Source organism: Misgurnus anguillicaudatus, chromosome 15 (assembly GCF_027580225.2).
Source record: "Misgurnus anguillicaudatus chromosome 15, ASM2758022v2, whole genome shotgun sequence".
In the NCBI taxonomy this organism is placed as follows: Eukaryota; Metazoa; Chordata; class Actinopteri; order Cypriniformes; family Cobitidae; genus Misgurnus; species Misgurnus anguillicaudatus.
The window spans coordinates 26,618,273-26,640,960 of NC_073351.2; the positions used below are offsets into that span (position 1 = coordinate 26,618,273).

The 22,688-nt window shown below is 38.1% G+C and overlaps 1 protein-coding gene across 1 annotated transcript in view; it reads right to left on the reverse strand.

Annotated features, from left to right (window-relative positions):
* Positions 1 to 21,679, reverse strand: part of LOC129419595 (DNA topoisomerase I, mitochondrial) — a 34,004-nt gene extending 12,325 nt beyond the window's left edge. The window contains exons 1-12 of the mRNA XM_055174756.2: positions 21,445 to 21,679; positions 21,006 to 21,151; positions 20,128 to 20,209; positions 16,429 to 16,481; positions 15,337 to 15,462; positions 14,321 to 14,402; positions 11,781 to 11,905; positions 11,582 to 11,697; positions 8,972 to 9,093; positions 3,799 to 3,921; positions 3,346 to 3,533; positions 2,956 to 3,100 (exon numbers count right to left, since the gene is read on the reverse strand). Coding sequence (XP_055030731.2) covers positions 2,956 to 3,100; positions 3,346 to 3,533; positions 3,799 to 3,921; positions 8,972 to 9,093; positions 11,582 to 11,697; positions 11,781 to 11,905; positions 14,321 to 14,402; positions 15,337 to 15,462; positions 16,429 to 16,481; positions 20,128 to 20,209; positions 21,006 to 21,079 — 1,236 coding nt within the window. The 5' untranslated portion in view covers positions 21,080 to 21,151; positions 21,445 to 21,679. The remainder of the gene's footprint in view (positions 1 to 2,955; positions 3,101 to 3,345; positions 3,534 to 3,798; positions 3,922 to 8,971; positions 9,094 to 11,581; positions 11,698 to 11,780; positions 11,906 to 14,320; positions 14,403 to 15,336; positions 15,463 to 16,428; positions 16,482 to 20,127; positions 20,210 to 21,005; positions 21,152 to 21,444) is intronic.
* Between the last annotated feature and the right edge of the window lie 1,009 nt (positions 21,680 to 22,688).

The following is a 22,688-nucleotide window of genomic DNA, read 5'->3' on the forward strand; positions in this document are numbered from 1 at the left end:
CCATATAGCTATGCATATAACAAATAACAAAGATCACATAGAATGTACCATTACAATAACTTATCTTTTTTGTCAGAATATAACAGTTCTGCATACGACATACGTAATATTATTTGGAAAGCTAATTTTATACCAGAATGTATAATGCAGATTTCACATAGCTCTGTTGGTACAGCATTGTGTTAGCACCCAAAAAATCTAGGGATGCTCCGATCAGGATTTTTGCAGCCGATACCGATCACCGATTTGTAATCTTCGTGATCGGCCGATACCGATCCGATACCGATTTTTTTAAAGCTGATATGCCAGCTCTTTGATGACTGTAACTGTTACACTTTTTCTAAATAAAATAATACCACGGATGTTGCCTTTGTTATATTTCTTGCAGTAATTAGGTCTATTATTGTTTTAATAGAGACTCAAATAAATAAGCACAACAAATATTTATTCTGCAAAGAGAAATTTAATATGGCTTTAAAAAGGCTTATGTCTCCTAAAAGTACTGAAAATAAAACACTTCATATACTTTACTGTATTAATTAAATATACACGCATTCGTATGAAGTATAAAAATTCTTTAGTCAAGAGCAGAGAGTGATTTTATTGAGAGATGAATTAGGTTACTGCAACTTTAAGACGTGAGAGAGAGAGAGAGATCGCTCTGTTCACGTGCTGACAGGCTGTGTGTGTGGGCGGCGGCTGAACGCAGACAAGCAGCTGTGAGGAAAATAAAAGTTTAAACGCTCAAAACTTTAAGACGCATGCAAAATAAAACTTTTGGCATGAGGATGCAATTGTCCGTGATAGATATGTGTTGTATACGCTGTTTGATGGGGATGTGAAGACGCCTCGCGCTGTTTACCGGAGCGCGTCCTCCGGTAAATACGCATATCTCTGTAAAGGCAAAGAGAGACATACAAATCTGCACGCTGCACATGAGCAACAGGTTGTAAAAATGCTCGCGCTACGTAAAAAATGTCTTTAATTGCCGCCGCATTCAGGATCCTTTTGATGACAAAAGTAAACAGAAAGATCGGTTTATGAGATCGGCAGATTTAGCGAGCACCGATCGAGTCATTTAATGCCATTATCGGCCGATACCGATCGGCGGCCGATCGATCGGAGCATCCCTACAAAAATCATGGGTTTGATTACTAGGAAGCACACAAACTGTTAAGATGTACCTTCAATCTTTGCAATTTAAGTCGATTTGAAAAAAAAAACATCTGCCTAAATGTAAATGTTAGATGACCTCAAAGCAGTTTACAAACTGGGACAAGACTTCAATTTCATAGCAAATGAAGAGGAAAGAAAATGCAATACATGAGGAAAAACAACCTAATATCAATACATACTGTATTACATGCATGAAACACAAAGAAAACCAATATCACCAATCTGGGCACAACATGCCTAGGAGGTCAGATTTGTCAGATTCAAGCCACCATCACTTTAATTGGTCCAAAAAACAAGCCACAGGAACAGCATAGTAACAAACATAGTGCAGAATAATTTAACCTTCACTAATAAAGCACATACAAGAAAGAGAAGTGCTGACGGGAAGCCGACAAATGAACGGGCTGTAGTACGACCATTAAAAGCTAAAAAAAAACCTTGGGAGATTCAAGCACTAAATCTGCTCACCTTCAAGTATAATTTGGCCTTCTTGAGATGTGTCCATCACTCGGTAATGATGGAAAGGATTGCTTTGCTTCCTAATTAAATTAGCGATAGAAAGTGAGTGGAACGAGGCGAAGATGAGGTGCTGAGATGAAACTAAGCTACTGTGAGACTACGAGCCGGCTCCGTTTGACAGGCCCGGACCAAACATTAAAGCGAGACATCAAATCACATTATTAACAAGGTGACATAGACCGACGGTCATGAAGCGGTAAGGATGAGAACATAGTTTGGAAATAAAGTGAAACATAGAGGGAGGTTGGGGGACAGAAAATGTTAAAGGATTAGTCCATTTTCTTTAAAAAAAAAAACAACAGATAATTTACTCAACACCATGTCATCCAAAATGTTGATGTCTTTCTTTGTTCAGTCTAGAAGAAATTATGTTTTTTTAGGAAAACATTCCAGGATTTTTTTCATATTAATGGACTTTAATGAACCCCAATACTTAACAGTCTTAATGCAGTTTAACATTGCAGTTTCAAAGGACTCCAAATGATCCCAAACGAGGCATAAGGGTCTTATCTACCCAAACGATTGTCATTTTTGACAAGAAAAATTTAAAACATGCACTTTTAAACCACAACTTCTCTTCTTCCTCCAGCTGTGTGACGAGCCAGTGCAACTTCACATAATTGCGTAATGACGTGGACCATTTGAAACAATAAACTGACACAAAAACATTAATTAGTATCATTCCACATACAACAATGTCGGAACGGTCCTCTTTCTCCACACTTGTAAACACTGGAGTGTAGTTTCGCATACGTCATCCATGACCTCTTGACGTGATGAGGTATTACTTGAGGTCGCGCTGGTGCGTCACAGGACCAGAGGAAGACGAGAAGTTGTGGTAAAAGTGCATACTTTTTATTTTTCTTGTCAAAAATGACAATCGTTTCGCTAGATAAGACCCTTATGCCTCATTTAAGATTGTTTAGAGTCCTTTGAAACTGCAATTTTAAACTGCATTAAAAGTGTTGGGGTCCATTAAAGTCCATAAAAATGAGAAAAATCCTGGAATGTTTCTTCTTGACTGAACAAAGAAAGACATCAACATTTTGAATGACATGGTGGTGAGTAAATTATCTGGATTTTTTTTAAGAAAATTGACTAATCCTTTAAGGTAGTCACTTAAATATTAGTGTAATTTGATCTGTATGTGTGTTCCTTAGGAATCAAACCCATGACCTTTAGCACTGCTAACCCATTGCTCTACCAGTTGAGCTACAGAAACACTAGTTGTGTGGAAGTTGCATAAAAGTTAGACCCTACCTTAAGTTTGGAGTTGGCATTGAGCATCACATATTTACAGGAGCCTTGTACGTTCTCTGTCCAGCTAGCTAGCCATGTTACGGTGTTGTCATGGCGAACTTCCTTCCAATGGTGGCCCGCTGGGGGTTCTGGGATACGAGAGTCCCTGGGGGGGAAATGTAAACCTTACACAAAGAAAACCTTTGAAAATTGCTGCAATGACTGTTTTGCAGTCTTTTGGCAAGACTAACTTACTTATTGCAAATGTATGTTTTCTTTTTTTAGGAAAGCTCTATGTAAAAATACCATTTATCCATTTTGAAGAACTTGAATTTATGCCATGGTGATATTTTTAAAAGAAACTGCATAGAAGACACTTATATTATATAGTGGACTGTTATAAAGTCTTACTTGCTGCAGTTGATAATCACATCTTCAGGCCGAATCCTCTTCTTCAGCATTCCCTGTTTAGGGTGATCTCCTCTGCCTCGAAACAGCGCTGGAGGTTCTATCTTAAAGTTTCCAATGCGCTCACGATGATGGTCCAACACACAGAACCCATATTCTTCAACAATCTTTTGATTTGCTTCTTTAATAACCTAAAAACATTCAACAATTCAGAGTAAATGATGGTCATTAGGTGTAATGAATGATAAACATAAAGTAGACATTTTATAAATACTAAATGGAAGCCCCATCCACTGGGGCTTAGCAAATTTAAACACTTTTTTATTTGTATGTTTTCATACACCGATTCATGGGACACAATTATTTTCTCTGGTAAGCGACAGCATGATATTCAACTGAGAATATTTCTTTCATCCGAAAATCTCCAAGCACTGGTATGTTATGAAAGACACCCACCTGCTTCTCCTCTTTGCTCATATTCTTTCTGGCTTCCACCCGCTGTATGTGCATGGCATGAAGTTCCCTAAAATCACACTTGTTCAGATCTGTGATCAGCTGCTTCTCCTCCAGAGTCATCTCCTGCAGACAAAAAACACACATAGGGTAGACATAAGGCAGTCTTTACACATAGCGACAGCTCATACCGTTATTGATTTATTATGTTTAATAGTCGAAGAATGAGGATTTCGCAAAAAAAAAGAAGGTTAGAAACAGGCTCAAAATTATTTATCAAGCCAATTACATTTAGCACTTGGTCCAGGTTTTAAGTGTTTAATACATAAAGTTGGCCTTAAATGCATTGTGTGAGGTGACGTTAAAGCGTAACTAAACCCCTGGTCAGAGCCTGACTCCACCCACTGGCAAAAATGCAAAAAAAATGGCCAGACCCCAACGGAGATAGAGGGGACGAACTGAGATCGTAACAAGGGCATGGTGAGCTTGAACCTGCTTAAGTAGGGTCATAACGCTTATGTCACGCGGTACCACAACATCCAGTAGGAAAATTTAACTGCAGAAGCCACCGTTCAACCTGAAGAGGGCAGCACTCAGATGTTTTTACCATAGACTGTAAAAAAAGATGGACGACGCGACGTTGCCTCCCTCCATTGTATAAACTGAAGCCAAAAATGTCCGACCATGGTCGCGTCTATGTTACGTAAAAACGTCAGTTGGGAGCCAAGACATGTGCAGAAAGAATCGTCCGTGGAGCCAGAGGCGAGGCCGCAGTATCAAACTTCCGCCAAAACGCTCACGTGCCCAATCCAACCACGCCAATCATAACGACACGCCCCATTTCTATACAGTGTTTCCCACAGGATTTTCTGGAGACTGTGGGGGTGATGATGTCACCCGCTAATTAGCATATATGTGATGTCATCATGTCGTGTTTGCGTTTGATCTAGTGTTGGCCCCTGAAATATGTTTCCCTTCTACTCTTTGATCTGTATCTGTATTTGATCTGTATTATATATCAAATTATATTTTAAGCCGAATTAAGCTGTTTTAAATAGTGAAATAAAAATGTAAATGGGAATCATGAAAATTCTATTTGTGGGGGCCAGTGTTGATTCTGTGGTGGGCCACCACAAATAAATCAATGTATGGGAAACACTGTCTATAGCATCAAATTACTAGCTAAAATAAAACGTATCACAAAAAAGAACAATTGAACATATATCAGCGTGATAACAACTACCTTAAAGGACCAAAACCATCTTTCAGAAACTTTTATTGGAAGTGTAAATTTTTTTTATTTAGAGCAGAGTCTTTAAAGGGGGTTAGAGGGCGGGGTTTATGACTTGTACTGCAGCCAGCCACCAGGGGGCGATCAAAGAGCCAACGGCTTCACTTTTCAAGACTAATGCTGCGTTTACACCAGCCGCGGTAGAGGCGTGAAGCGCAAGTGATTGGAGGTCTCGCAGCGCGGATAAGGCGTTTGGCGCGGAAGACGCGTTTCCGCCTCGTTAGTGCTGTTCATTGATTTGAGTAACTTTTTTGACATTTGAGTATAACGTGTTTCAATGCTACAATATATGGTGTAAAAACTGGGTGTGCCTCATAATGCTCCATTTACACCAACCGCGTTTGAGGCGTCAAAATCCCGTCTACCGCGCCTAGTTTGCCGCTTGAACAGTTTGAATGCATTCGCGCGTCTAGAGCGAAGTAGACACGCGAATGCATTCAAACTGTTCAAGCGGCAAACTAGGCGCGGTAGACGGGATTTTGACGCCTCAAACGCGGTTGGTGTAAATGGAGCATTATGAGGCACACCCGGTTTTTACACCATATATTGTAGCATTGAAACACGTTATACTCAAATGTCAAAAAAGTTACTCAAATCAATGAACAGCACTAACAAAGCCCCAATTTTACAGATAATTAACTAAAAAAGTTGGTTTAGGGTTTAATTACTCTTTAAATGCAAGTGGTTTTCAATTGGCAGACCTGACGAAGGTTTATGTGGGGAAAAGGTCAGTTTGCCTTGAGACTATTATGAAGGATCAACTTTCTTTAAGTGTTCCTGAAATTCAATTGATAAAGCACCGTGTTAGCAACACAATGTCATGTTTGATCCAGAAAAATATACTGATAAAATGTATAGATTAAATAAAGTCGCTTTGAATGAAACCATCTGCCAAATGATGTGAAAGTGTTGCTTTAAAAATGCATTTTTAACATTATTATCAGAAACATTATTATTGCTTCTATTGTTTTCTTCATTTGTAAGTCGTTTTGGGTAAAAGCATCTGCTAAATGACTAAATTTAAATGTAAACCACTTACAACATGATTCAACCTTGCAGCTGTGACTTAAATTCTATTGTTCTGTTTCAGTTTGCTTATTCACCCCCATTCATACTAACTAAAAAGCATGACAGCCCTCGGCACTGATATTGCTATTGGCTATAGTTGACGCTGCAGCTCACTTCAAAAGACACTCAAGATAATACAAATGACCCTAAAAACAGAGAACTCTTCACCTGTAACAATAACTGCTTTCATCAGGGTACAGGACAAAGATAAGAAAAATACCAAAAGTAAAGTACGTTTCGGATGGAGCGGACACTGCCATGCGCCATTTCTCCTCTGTCGGTTTGTGACTTTTTGCAGTGCTAAATGTCACACCGACACCGATTCCCTCTAATCTCTCCTCCTGGGGCTGGTGAACAGGACCAGCCTCATGGGACCTCGCACAAGCAATTTCGACTGACCTACCCCCACCTTCACTTTCCCCATTCTGTCACATACATACATACACACATAAATGGCACCCTTGGGTCATTAGCCAGGAAGGAGATCCCAGTACAGAAGAGACAAAAAGAGCAAAGTGACAGCAGAACTGACACAAGCACCAATAAATAAATAAATATATATGGGTGATTCTCGCGAAATTAGACTTATGAGGTGTCATAAAACATTTTGATAATAAAAGTATATGCTATCAAAATAAGAAACAAAGTTACAAACATGACATCATACAAACCAATTTTGTCGTTTTCCACATTTAAGGAAAAAAATTTCATTACCGCAACGTGTCCATGACCGGATTTGGGTTCTTTGACATTGAAAAATTTATAATTAAAAAGTCTAAAAAATAAAAAGATTCAGTGCATGTTATACTATAAACATTTACAATAAAGAAACATGTGGTATATGGTGATCATTGGTAAATTTAGAGACAATAATAAGTAATATAAATGTGTGCAAGAAAAATTCTCATCCTACGCAACAATTTTCAATCATTGTTAAGCCTTCAAGGAACTAACATTTTCAAAAAACAAACTGTTGGAAGGGACATAATTGACTGTGACACATGTCAACCAGGTTAGCAGTTCTTATTTTTTCTCTCCAGATAAAAGTTGAAATTTTGTTTGTCATAGTACCTAGACAACTTTTTAGTTCTCATTACCAAAACACAAGGTTGTAAATTCATATATTTAATGTAATATCATGTTGCGGTAATGATAATTTTTGATAATGATAATCTAAAAAATGAAAATAATTTTATAGAAAATATGTTTTAAATCCTCTAAAAATAATGGTTATAATAAGTTCAAACCTTAATCTTATGTCCAAAAAAATAATAATTGGCTTCAAGGGCTTTTTAAAAATTCTGATGCTGGACACGGTTTCGTAAGAATCACTCAAATTTTTTTATAGGTAAGCTACTTATTATAGTTTATAACGTATCACATTGATTATCACTCAGAAGTCCTTTATTAACCCCCGGAGCTAAGTGGATTACTTCTGTGAAGGTGTATGCACTTTTTTGGGGTTCAATTTCATAAGTTGTTCCCTGGTCCCTGTTTACTACCGTTAAAAAGCTTGGAAGACCAAGGACATTTTTTAATACAACTTTGATTGTGTTTGTCTAAAAGAAGATGGTCATATGTATCTCCTGTGGCTTGAGGGTCAGTAAATCATGAGGCATATAACAATAACTAAGAAATTATGAAAGATTATTTCTCCTACATTATTAATATAAGTACAGCAAGTTAAGCTTCTCTCTAAAAATGTCCTATTAGTAAACGGCGGCCAGTTCTGGCTGGCCTCTAATGTGCCATAATTAACACCAAGTAGTACATAAACGCGCATCTCCTCCCTCACCACAGTGAAAACCTTCCCTTGACCTTGTTTCCTAATTGTTGCACTACACAACAAATGTGGCCACAACCGCAGCACCAATATATTGAAACAGGTGGAATTCATTATCCATAAAACCTGCGGCATTCAGAAGATTAGTCTCCATTAATAAGTATTAAACGGGTCACATACTCTGTGTTTGCCTCAAATGCTGCACTTCAGATGACCGACAAAAAACACAGAGCAAACACGCCGAAACATAAACACTTCCCTATAATTATAGAGCTGGTGTCTCATTGCTCGAGTCTCTCTCTCTCACGCTCGTTCTTGTGATTGACAGCTGGGCACGGGGCGGAGACTGTGTTCAGTCAAGCGAGCAGGGGCTTCCGTGTTATAATAAAACAGTTAAATTGGATTTGTTCATATGCGGGAAGCGAGTTGTCTGGATTAGCATATCAATGCCTTTACACAAATCGTATTTTCAAGAGCATTGAGCACTAAGCAGCACGAAATTAATTCTGCATGATATGCCCTGAGGCCTGCTGGGATGCAAAGCCCTCCCTTCATAACTCTTTCATACTTATAAACTGACACCCATCCCTCCTAGAGGGACCGTAAATGTGTGGCCTAAAACTTTTGTCTAAATATTTGTCTGATGTGAAAGATATTAAATGTGTATTACACTTACAGCAAAAAGAGATGTTCCTTTAAATTGTATTTAAATTTGGAAAATACATATTCTGGAAATATTACTAGGTCCCATTTTTTATTACAGGATGTGTTTGCATTCATACAAAAGGCACACTTTCATGGCAATTTTATGTGAAATTTCAGGGATCAACATGCTATGTGAAAGGGGTTTGCTAGTCGAAGCAAAAAAAATTCAGTGCAACAGGAGACAAAAGATCAAGTCCCAGGCATCTCTTAAACTGCCACAACCTATACAAAAGTAATATACAGAAGCTCAAAAGCAAAGTAGGTCAAGATTTTCTTCATGTATACTACACAAGTAGGGCTGTAGGTGTACAAGTGTTCGAGCAGTTTACCTTCCTCCAGTCTCTGAAGAAGTTATTGCGAAAGACCTCTTTTGTGGTATATTCGTGATCCAGCATTTGAGCAAAGAAAAGAGCCGCTTCCTCAGCTGGCGGGTTAAGCTTCACTGCCTTTCCTGCAACAACATTCATATTCACTTTTTTAACAGATATAAGCCCCGTTAAAGGCATATTCAATTCCTCTTTGTAAAATAAATATATGAAGAGTTTGGTTCCAAAACGCAAAAAATCCATTTTGACTAATTTTGGGTAAAAATGTGTTTTCTATACCAAAAAAGTGACAAGATGAAAATCACTATTTTCTGTTACAAACTTTCACATAGCATCTTAAGGTTATAATAACATTAAAAATTAAAACGCATAATTAGATTTTCAAAGATTTATTATCAAAACTGATTATTTTTTCCGCAAAATGCAATAAATCCATGACAAGTTTTTTTTTCTCAAAATGCTATAAATCAATATATAAATGTGCATTCATCTTTGCCATGTTATATTCATTTAGTTGACTAGTGGTATACAATGATTAAAAAAACCATTAATGCATTAATCAAAACACTTACTTTGTCATATTAAGAACACTGTCATTGCTGCTGTCATCCTTGGGACGATTTTCATTGACTGAGTAAAATAATTGAACGTTTTTCATAAGATCCCCTGGGATCAATGTGTTAGCATGACAGAAGCTTGATGCTGTTGTGTGAGAACAAGCAAACACCCCGACATTTTTCCTTCGCCGAGTGCCTCTCACGTAAATGATTACATTTTGATGGCATACATTTCTTCACCGCCACAGAAAACCACCACAGGTTTATCAATACCATCAAAATTAATATTTTGGTTTTAGTTTGTACAAAGTAGATAAGGAAAACTAGGAATCTGTGTGTATTCAAAGCGCTGACATTATTGTTTACAATGCGTGGAATGGTGCACTGTGATTTGTTGAGCGGATTTATTGCATTCTGCAGAGAAGGAGGACTGGCGTTTGTCACGTTTTGAAAAGAAAGAGAGAAAAGATGACAGAATAACACAGCGGATATTGGATTTTGCGTAAAATGACAAATTTACAAAACACTGATTTTGGCTGTAACACATTTTTTTAAATGGTGTTTATCGCGTTTTGGAACCAAACTCTTCATTTGTTGTGCTTATTTATTTGATTCTCTAATAAAACAATACTATACCTGATTAAATAATATAACAAAGGCAGCATCTGTTCTATTTCTTTATTTAGAAGAGTTAATAGTTACAGTCATTGAAGAGCTTAAACATTCGCTTGAAGAAGCATTGGTATTGGCCGATCATGACAAAAAGAAATCGGTACTCGATATCGACTACAAAAATCCTGATCAAAGCATCCCTACTTTCATTAAAAGGATTCAATTGCGAAGGATTTTCTTTTTCTGGGTGGATCATCAAGACTATTGTCCTCCTAGTTGTCAATCAGGAGTGTTGCGCAATTGCATTTTTAAAAAAAGTGGAGAAGGCGGTTCTTTTCTAAAATTAGAGAAAATCCTCCGCTACACCTTTAAGCAAATGTGTAAAAATCCTACATTTTAATTTAGCAAAATACAAAAACGATACGAATACCAGTGAAAGGTTTCTTGTTGTGTCCATTTCTTTGTTCGCCAAATTTGTCTAACTGTAAATATAAACAACAGACATAGTGATGCTTGTTTTTTATGCGCAACTAATAACTGCAGTTCTCTGCAAATATATACACACCGGTTCAATTATTCTCCACTTTATAGTACAATTTGTCAAGGTAATCTGGGACAGTGAGGTACCAAAGTGTCAAAAGTGCACAGTTAAATATCATCCTGTTTCTACTGAACTACCACAAAACGGCAAATGTTTTTCAGCGTAATGTTCAGATTTCCCCCCATCTGGGTTATTGGAAAAAGATTAATGGTCTGGGCCTTCGAAAATCTATTTAGTATTTAGGAAACACCTCTCCACTCTACATGACTGAATGTATATTAATGGAGGAATATGACCTTAAAGTTAAAGTAAAGAGTTTAAAGACAATTCCTCTGCTCTCTAGTCTAAAGCTGACCTTGAGCTGGGCCGTGTGCCAAGACTGGCAAATTCGAGTTGAAACGTGTTGACTTTTGATCTTAGTAAGTGACCCTCTTCTCTGACTAAAATCTCTTTTTAAACCCATTACAAACTGGTCAGGTTTGTAAATCACATTTTTTTCGTGAAATTATTATGCTGGTGTACTTTCACTTTACAAAGTCTTGGCAGTACCACAGTACAAAGATGACACCTGATGCCAATTCAGTTGTACTACCATTCACTACTGTAATATATAATGCATGGTACTAAATAATTATCATATAAATATTTACATTGTACTCACAAAATACCACAGAATGTCAAAAACCTTTTGTATTTTCATGATACTGTGTGCCAAAGGGTAAGTTTGGATGTGCAAAATAATGTTTTTTCTACAGACAGTACAAACTACATATCAGCTACAGTACAGCATGCTATAAAATAAATAAATAAATAAATAAGCATTTAACCTTTCTAATTAGTCAACCATTGCAATCAACTCATACTACGGGACATTTTTTAATACTTTACGCTCTGACTACTTACCATTATAATAAAACTTGACATCATCTGGAAGGGTTTGATACTCAGGTGGAAAATATGGTCCTTTGTGTTCTAGAAACTTCCATTTAATTCCATCCTCATACTTCTCTTCCTCCCACCTTTCAAAGTGTCAATAAAAAAGAATATAAATAAAAAAGATCCTGCTTACAAACTCATATGAAAAGCCATGCAGAGGACCCACCATCTCCATCTCAGCTTCTCCTCTTCCTCTTTCTTCTTTATCTTCAGGGCCCTGGCTGCTTCGATCTCCTCCTTCGTTTTCTTCTTCTTTACAGAGACAGGATGATCTCCCTCTTCTTTTTTCACCTTTGTAAGAAAGAAAGGCCATTACTTTAAAGTCCCCGTGAACTGGAAGTCATGATAGACTTTACTTCCATGTTGTGACGCATTTACGAGTGAAATATTGCACGTGGAAAATAGTAGGTGTGGCTTGTGTTTCCACTTTGCTTTGATTAGATATAGAAAAGTAGGCGTTTCATTCGGAACTAGAACTGGCAGCAGACTGACAATTGGAGGGGGTGGAGTTAAAGCATTAGTCCATTTTCTTAAAAAAATCCAGATAATTTACTCACCATCATGTCATCCAAAACGTTGATGTCTTTCTTTGTTCAGTCGAGAAGAAATTATGTTTTTTGAGGAAAACATTTCAGGATTTTTCGCATTTTGGTGGACTTTGGTGGACCCCAACACTTAACAGTTTTAATGCCGTTTAAAATTGCAGTTTCAAAGGACTTTAAACGATCTCAAACGAGGCATAAGAATCTTATCTAGCAAAACTATTGACATTTTTTGCAAGAAAAATACAAAATATGCACTTTTAAACCACAACTTCTAGTCATCCTCCGGTCCTGGGACGCCTCATGTAATACGTCAAGAGGTCCTGAATGACGTATGCGAAACTACGCCCCAGTGTTTACAAGTGTGGAGAAAGAGGACCATTCCGACATTGTTGTATGTGGAATGATACTAATGAATGTCTTTGTGTCAGTTTATTGTTTAAAATGGTCCGTAAATGTGAGTTTCATATATGTAACACGTGACCTTTCCACGGCATTACGTGAGATCACGCTGGCGCATCACATAGCCGGAGAAAGAAGAGAAGTTGTGGTTTAAAAGTGCATGTGTTTTATTTTTCTTGCCAAAAATGACAATCATCCCGCTAGATAAGACCCTTATGCCTCGTTCGGGATCGTTTAGAGTCCTTTTAAACTGCAATTTTAAACTGCATTAAACTGTTACGTGTTGGGGTCCATTAAAATGAGAAAAATCCTGAAATGTTTTCCTCAAAAAACATAATTTCTTATCGGCTGAACAAAGACAGACATCAACCTTTTGGATGACATGGTGGTGAGTAAATTATCTGGATTTTTTTTAAAGAAAATGGACTAATCCTTTAACTGGTGCTCCTGCCCAAGCCATTTAAATGACGTCATTTGAAAATGATTGCCAGAAGGGGGTGGAAGTACATCCACAGAGTTTATGAGGGAATTTGTCAGTTTTGATTTCATTGGGACTTTAAACTAGATAGTCCAGAACTATACCTTCATTATATTAGGACATTTGAGTAGTTATTACAAACAAACCTTGCAAAAAACAATACTGGTGTGCATTTTGAGACAAAACAATGGCACTGATGTTAAGATATGTCAGTACATGGTCTTTTTTAATGAAGGCAGCTTAAACATGCATTTTAGTCTAGCCCTGTCTGGGAAATCGCCCCTATAGCTCCACAAGTAAATGAAAAAAACTTTTTAGGACTTAAAACATTGCAGGTACAACACTAATTGAACATATCACCTACATAGCAGCTTTAAGAAAAACATTTGGAAAAAACATAACACCCTAAAGTGATCTATGTGGCAGGTGATTAACACTCTCAGGTGAACAGTTAACAATTTGTAAAACAATCAAAACAGGATGTGTGAACCTTGCCATTGAGAAATTGTGTGCCAGTTTGAGGTGAATCAAAACATTCCTGTTAAAATGATGAAAAAGGAACAAAAACATTTGATTTCAAAATCAAACTGTTCTAGATGAATGTTGAGGGTCTGTCATTTCACTTCACATGATGAGACATTTACTTTTAAAATTACTTGAAAAAATTGATGCACACAATAGTCAAGCTAAATTAAGTCTGCACACATCCAGTCCGCAATGTGAACTTTATTCCTCCCACAGTAAGCTAAAAAACAAAACCAGTAAATGGTCTCCTGAGAATACGATTTTTTTTGCTTCGCATGAGAAAATGTTCCCCAAAACTGCTCTCTGCAGCTCTAAAATTATTATCAAGAGAGCAGAGCAACAATTGTTAAAGAAAATAATGGCTTTCCAGGCAATCACTTTCTAGACACGGTCTCTTAAATCCATCAGATTGAAGGGTAATTGTAAAGACAAAGTTGATGCTGACCTGCAGATGCCAGTTTAGTTAAATAGTAAAAGACAAATGAATGACATTTGTGTGATTCATACAGTAAAGTGCAAACATAAAGTGCTAAAACACATTTATTGCCTGAACATCACTTTTAAAGTAACAATAAAGACTTTAACGAAAAAAATAACATGCTGGAGATGTTCATATAAAACCGAACCTGCATGGCGCATAATCACCTTAAGTGCTACATTCTCTGATGCGTTTCAAAAATGTAATATTTCAGTCCTTTGTCACACATTTCTCTATATAATCCGTTAAAATGCTGTTAATGTATTCTGAGTAAAACCCACCTTGTCTTTTGCTTCCTTCTTTATCTTCTTTGTTGAGTTTACCTGGCCCTCCTCTTTTACAACTTTCTTCTTCTTTTTTGGCCTTTTAAAGCAAAAGCAAGTGTCGGTTTTCCCCTCTCATTTCCAACAACAACAATAATGATGATAATAATAATAATAATAATGATGCACAAAATCAGTCTAAATCAGTTTCTGTGCCTCTACATATTGCATCTCTACTACACTCAATTAAAAAAAACAAAAAACTAAATATACAAGATCCTGTAAAAACCAGGACAAATATTCATAATCTAATTGAGATTTTGAGCATCCAGGTTTGATTCAATCATTGATTTCACTTTAATTTCAATTTTGATATGACCTTACTCAGTCAGTCTTAAAGATATCAAAGTTTATATACACGTTCTTTACATTATAAATCACAATTTTTTTTTATTTAGCTGGGTTTTTACAGGCAGGGTCACATATATAAACATCCATGTAGGGAATCCCTATTAGTACGAATACGCATAATGCTGCGTTCACACCAGCCGCGGTAGAGGCGTCAAGCGCAAGTGATTTCAATGTTAAGTCAATGTAAAGATGCGTTAACGCGCGTCTGGAGGTCTCGTGGCGCGAATGAGGCGTTTAGCGCGACGCGGTAGACGCGATTCCGCCTCATTCAAGCGCTTAGTTCGCGCAAATGAAGCGAATTGAGCGTTGCAGCAGGAAACGCGCGAGTTGAAAAATCTGAACTTAGCGTTAACCAATCAGGAGCTTGCTCTAGTAGTGACGTGATTACAGAAAGCGAGCGGAGTCGCAGAAGCCCCTCGCATGACGAGACTTTCCGCGTGAATGTCTCGACGATTAGAATTTCACACGTGACTTTCATGCACGAATGAAGCCAGTACATTAAAAATTTTCAAGTGTCTAACTACGCGCGAATTTGATGCCTCAAACAAGTCTGGTGTGAACCCACAGTAAGGCTTTTTAATCATCCCTCATTCATTCTATACCAAGAACCACAAAGCACTTACAAAGGAGCTTCTGAAGTAGATGAAGTTCCATCCGCGTGATCCCTCTTTCTTTTTCTTTTCTTCCCTTTCCCCTCGGCTACGAAATCTGGATCATCCTGTAGTTCTTGCTTCACATCCAGCTGGAGCCTAACCGAGACACAATGCCAAAAAACACATTTAAAAGCCTAAAAAACCCAAAAGGAAAACATTTATTGACCAATGAAAATGACAAAATTACTGTGATTACGCAATATTGCCTAATGGCCACTGATGATAATTATATAATTACTGTAATAACGCACAAGGATAATTGCGGAGAGACGCGAGCTTCGATTTCCATAAAGCATGATTCAGATACGGTGGGAGGTGAGCGGACCAAATCAATTAATTAGAATTACCGCAACAAATTATTCAATCCAGAAGAAAACTTTCTGGGATAGATTAAGTGTTAAGAACAGCACTCGGGCACCTTTAGAGGTTTCAAGCGTGACCTCAGTCACGTAAATCAGTCTCCTTCTAGCAATCACCGACAGGATTTGATTTACAAAGCGTCTGATTGTCACCGTGCCTGATTAGAGACGTGCCGTCAGCCAGACACGGACATACTCAACCAAAGATGGTTCAACTTTTGCAAAGCAGTTTGGGAGAGACAGATGGAATATCTGAAGAGCGCACATCCATAATCTTTTACATTAAATGTTTGCTTTTGCAGATTAATAACCAAAGCATCAGGCTTCAATCTATGCAAGCCCCCCCAAGCCCAGATCCTCGCCCATCTCGACAGTTATGAGAGCTTTTCACTTATTACTTTACTGACACGCCACAGCTTTCTTTCCAATAAATAAATTAATTTTCTGAAAGACAGCCAATGCAGCGAGAAAATCGGAATGGATATTGTCCAGAATTGGGCACGTCCAAATCATCAGAATTAATTTTCATCAACTCCAAACGCGAGAAAAAACAGTGTGATTGCATATTTGAATCGTAAGTGGATTAAAACTCATTTCCAAGTGCAGCTGCTGGCTGCTGGGGTCATTTCTCTAAATCAAAGCCTGGATTTGGATATTTGATGTGCAGGAGACGCTACTAAAAATATCATCAGTCCCAGTGTACCTTCTGTCACCACTTTCTTCAAAGTCCATGCTCTCCTTTTCACTAGATTTCATCTGAAAGATAAACACACCAGGACATGCTTTTGAATTGTCATTCCTTAATCATATAGGTAGTCATTATTTTATTTTATTTTAAATACGATTTTTTTTATTACATTTGCTGATAATTGGCTTGACTCATGCAATTGGCAGAGAAACTGCTAAAATTAAACTTCATGTTACATTTACAGATTCTGCAGACATGAAAAGAGATACAACAGTATAGCTTAAGGTACCGTGCACATCAAAGTGTTGGAAGTGCAGCGTTTTCAAAAAAAAAAAAAAAACGCACTGTGCGCTGGGGGAGTCTAAATCAGATTTTAAGCTGCGTTTAAATGCTTTGGTGTGCACGCCCCCCCTAAGAGAGATTTCCCGACGGCTTTGAACAACTATGGCCACGGCCCAAATGGCACACTCCGGATTTGTGGACTTCCTCAGAGTCCACACTTTGATGACATCATCAAGTGCAGACCTTAGGGACCCTTGACGTGAGTCCACGAGAGCGCACCAGAGTCATACTTTGGACAGACTCAAGCATCACGCCGGAAATAAGAAGAGAAGTTGCTCATCAGTGTGAACTCCTCCCACCCATCGTCTGATTGGTCTTTCACAAGGACTTCTGGGTTGGTAAAGTGTTTGGAGCCTGCAGCAGTACGGGCTTTGCCGAAGACCGCATCAAGGGTAAAAAGGGGGCGCTAATGAAAACACTTAGAAGCGTAAAAATGACAAATGGGCCACCATGCGCGCAATTTAAGGCCACGAGACCATAAGTCCACATAAGGTGCGCAATTGGGGACATGGCCTAAATGTACTATAGGGTGACTTTACTGCCTACAAGAAACCTGACTGAATAGCTGGTTTATTGATTTGCATGTAAACAAATAAAAACAGGTTTCTATAAGCAGATTTTTGATAGTAATCTGCTTAGGATCTGCGGCAGGAACTTGCAAAAGCCGCGGCGGGAACTTGCAAAAACTGTTTTAGCTTTTGCAGCATTTCAGTAATGTTCATGTCACATACTCACGTCACTTCATAACGTTCCCATGGCAACAGGCAACATGGCTGCGCTTGTGTGAGGTAAATGCAACATTTTTCAACTTTCTGCTAAGATATATGTAATTTTTGCTATGAAAATGCAGGGATTATGAAATCATGCAAGCCCCGCATATTTTGCGCATGAAAATATGCAATTTATGCTGTGAAAGAAAAAAATGCATCCCCGCATAAATATGTGGACTTTGGCTGATTATGTGTTAAATCATGCAATCGCATTTTTCTGGAGGGACTGTTCTGTGCATGCAAATGCACTCCATAGTCCCTTTCACACATACAGTCTTTACTGGTAATTTACTGGTAAATTGCAGTTAACAGATCATGTGTGAACAGAACCTTTCCGGTAAATCAGTGCTCCCAATTTACCAGTAAGACAGGTTGTAAGATTACCAGTAATTTACCGGTAAACGCTGTGTGTGAACGAAAATTATGGGATTACCGGCATTTAGAACGGACAACGTCAGACCGTGCTGACAGCTTCGGGCCAATCATAGCGTTTTAATACAGATGACGCTTTTACCCCAGCACTGTTTACTGACGTTTGCACACACATGCTGCTTGAAAGTTGAGCACACCTGAAGTTTACGTCCACATTTCTTCAACAAAGTTGTTAAAAACAGCTGACCGCCGAAATGCTGACGTCCTTAGCACGCCCTCTGTGAAGCCTAAAGTGCAACAGTACTGTTGTTAAAAACGCATTTTCGGTTTGACGTCGTCTCATTCAATGTTGTTTGGTCATGAGCAACTTCGCGACTGTTTATCACAGACGTGAAAACAACAAAATACGGACCGTGGATATGAACGACGTGGATTGTTTACAAATACAACACTGAGCTCGCCGCGTGCTACAGGTACTTCCGCTTTCTCAACGAATTTACCGGTATTTTGATACTGATGTGTGAATGATGTCTTACTGGTAAAATAACGGAACGCCACTGCGTGTGTGAACAGCACATTTTTGTATTTACTGGTAAATTCATTCTGGTAAATTCATGGTAATTTACCAGAATTACTGTGTGAAAGAGGCTCATGCCTCACGACCTGCTAAAGTGGAAAGCTGTCAAGGTCACATGAAGCCAAACCAGAGCCCAGAGGTGTCAAGGAGAATCATATTCCACTTTAAAAATATCTGCATGGCATAAGTGTGTTGCACTGAAGCTTACATAATGGCAAAAAAGTACGACTAAAGTTCACACATAATGAGCACTTCTGAGGATGCCTGTCCTGGATATGGAAGATTCAGCTTTTAAAAGTCACATTCGACATCCTGATCAAGGCCTTGCCTTCAAACTTGCAACTTGGCGAAGACAAGCCATAGGCACTGTAGTTAAGAGGAACACATTAGAGAAACATCAACACCCCAATGGTTGTGTAATGTGCTACTAATGAACAGTTGTTTAGACAGTTTAGAGGGTTTCAATGCATCAAGGTTACACCTAAACTGAAACACGTACAACAGAAGTGTGCAAGATTTCATGACGCCTAAAAGTGACTAAATCTGGCAAGCAATGCTCGCAGACTAAATTCCGTTTAAAGCATTTGTCAATTTTCTTTAAAAAAATCCAGAATTTACTCACCACCATGTCATCCAAAACATTGACGTCTTTTTTGTTCAGTTGAGAAGAAATTATGTTTTTTTAGGAAAACATTCCAGGATTTTTTTCATTTTAATGGACTTTAATGGACCCCAAAACTTAACAGTTTTAATGCAGTTTAAAATTGCAGTTTCAAAAGACTCTAAACGATCTCAAACGAGGCATAAGGGTCTTATCTAGCAAAATGATTGTCATTTTTGACAAGAAAAATAAAAAATATGCACTTTAAAACCACAATTTCTCATCTTCCTCCGGTCGTGTGACGCGCCAGTGCGACCTCACATAATTGCGTGATGACGTCAAAAGGTCATATCAAACGCACATTTGCAGACCATTTTAAACAATAAACTGACACAAAGACAATTAGTATCATTCCACATACAACAACTGAACGGCCCTCTTTCTCCACACTTGTAAACCACTGGTGCATAGTTTCGCATACGTCATCCGTGACCTCTTGACGTGATGACGTGTTACGTGAGGTCGCGCTGGGGCATCACAGGACCGGAGATAGACGAGAAGTTGTGGTTTAAAAGTGCATATTTTTTATTTTTCTTGTCAAAAATGACAATCGTTTCACTAGATAAGACCCTTATGCCTTGTTTGGGATCGTTTAGAGTACTTTAAAACCCCAATTTTAAACTGCATTAAAACTGTTAAGTGTTGGGGTCCATTAAAGTCCATTAAAATGAGAAAAATCCTGGAATGTTTTCCTCAAAAAACATAATTTCTTCTCGACTGAACAAAGAAAGACATCAACATTTTGGATGACATGGTGGCGAGTTAATTTAAGAAAATGGACTAATCCTTTAAGATTATGCTGTGTACCAGCCTTTTCTTGTTATATCGGTGTCTCTGTAGCCTATTGCAAAAAGCTGAAAGCTCTGAATGATACGTCTGCATAAATATCCCTTTGCACTAAAGCTAACAGCGGCTCTTAATTAAGCCGGACCTGAAGTGAGAATCCCAGGGGCATGACGAAAGGAAAATTAATGGTGACATTGAGAAACTACCTTTCTGTGGGTTTTCTTTTTTCCATCCTGCGGGGACTTCTCCTTTGCTTTGGCCTTTGCTTTCTTTTTCTTGGGCTTTAGGCTGCAGAGGAACACAGAGATGACGTGAAGAGCAGGAGACAAAAGCAGGTCGTTCAATGGAAAAGAATGGAGGTGTGGAAATAGAAAAGGCCATCAGTTCTCGGGAGTTCCGAGTCCGCATTATCTCTTCCCAAACAAACGTCTCCCTTCACTGGACTGTGTGACAGGTCTCTTCACAACAGGCTGCTGTCAGCATCAGTTACAGGTGTTTTTCATTAGATTAATTATAAGAGCCAGAAACGGATGAATGTCCCCGGCATTGCGGCGTCGACGTACCGCATTAGATATCAAAGTAAAATCATTTATTCATAAAGAAGATGGAGGACAACTCTCTGAATAATAAATGCATGCTCTCGTGCTCACTTTACACTTCGTTAGATTTACGATTTCTGGTGCACATCATTTGTTGGCTCAATTTGTCTCCATCTTTCGTGGCGACACGAAAGGCGTTTCCTGACGCAAAATGCAGTGCAGTGTATAATAATGTGCAGCTGTTGTTTGTGTTGCTATTAAATGGTGCTTGTTCTCAGATGACTAACAAATAGTATTTGGTTCACCAGTACACTCGCATACAAAACTGGTAGCATGGTGATAATATGCACTTTTGAATGCAATGTGTGCCAGCATGAGTACAATTACAGGGCGGGTGTAAGTCAAGATCGAGCTCCTCTAAGCTATTTGGACAAGTGTTTGAAGATGTGATGGGTTGGAGATGAAATGCAACATTTGTGTATCATGTATAATGCTCCTCACTAAGGGCCTAGGGGTGTTGCAATGGAAATAACAGCTGTACTCACACAAGTGCATCTCCACTTGAGCGGGGATCATCTCTCAGCTCTTTTTCCATAGCTTTTGAAAAGTCATCTGCCATCACTGAAACTTAATGCCAAGCAATGTAGAAGTATCTTGGCAATGCAGTTTCACACTGTCAATCAAAACAGTCCTGGAACAGAAGGTAGATGAGTTATATAACTAGACAAGTTGGCAAATTAACCCAACAAAAAGCACTAAGTTGCATTAAATATACCAAAACCATGATATTTGCTCTTAAAATATATTTAATACCATCATCAAGCGGCACTTTCTAAGCACGCGGTACTTAATCACGCAATTGATAGGTTAACTCGTGGCACTGTGAACTTGCTGGAAAGGACGTCAACATCGATAAAACAATTTCTATGTGGATAAAACGATTTAAAAAGCTAAGTTGTAGGGTTGTGTGTGTTTATTACTCACTTTATTGAACACCAGATAACGTGTCTTATGAGCGATTAACGTTACCCTCCAAATGAAGTTCAAACGATGTCATATGATCATCCCTTACTGCATTCAGGTTTTGGTATCTTTAAATATTGTGTTAAAACGCGGACGTTTTACTGAAGGAATTATTTAAAACAAGTATTTAAAATGTTTGCGAACGCTATAATATGCTGCTGCGAGCGATTTCTTTGGCATCAACCAAACCGAATTGCATAGCAAAGAGGTGGTGAGTTCGACTTCATGCGGCGATGCACAGACCAATTGGAATCAAAATACCGCGAGAGAGGTTTAAAACCACAGTGCTTCAGTCGTTCTCGCGGTACTTTTACGTCATACATCGATTGATCTGCGCAGTGCAACATGAGGTCGAACACGCATTAAATATTGTTCACGTCATCACGTAATGACCCTCGCTAGCTAACAAAATTTTCTTCGTGGCTCAAGGTTAGACCAAAAGAGTAAAACATATAATAAACAAGGATTACAAACAAAGTGATTTGAATATTATTAAAAAGATAATCGTTATATCAATTCTAACATGACGTGCGCTCAGGGGCAATGCACAGATGTAGGCTATTTTTTCTCAGGAAACATTTTCAGATACCTGTATGAGGTATTGAATGCCTCATAATCAGTGCTCGAATTATTATAATTCCCCATAATAATACCCCTATAATATCTGCTTTATCTTATTTTATTGTTGTTGTATACTTTCTTTTTTGTTAATTGCTGTAATCAACTTTTTGTTGGATATTAACAGATTGTCAATTGGTCATCATGAAATGGTGTATAGAAAAACCCTGAAATATTGGTAGCATAAATAAATATACGGGAATAACACATTTATCCCCGGCAATTCCCTTTCCAGGACAGGGCTTATTTTAGTCCCAGACTAAAATCATGCTGCCGTCATAGACTAAAATGCATAAAACACCTTGTATTGACACATCTTAACATATATCTGTGCCATTGTTTTGTCTCAAGATGCACACCAGTATTGTTTATTGTGAGGTTTGTTTGTAAAAAATAAAACTACTTTAATGTCTTAGTCCTGGAAACTGCCCCTCAGTGTCCTATTTTCAGGTGTGCATACTTGTAACACATCATTTTTTCAAATGTGTACTTAAAAAAAGCTTAACTTTTTAAATGAACTGCAAAATTTTAATAACTTAACTTTTAAGAACTAGTTTACTAGTTTTACTTTTACACAAAAAATACAA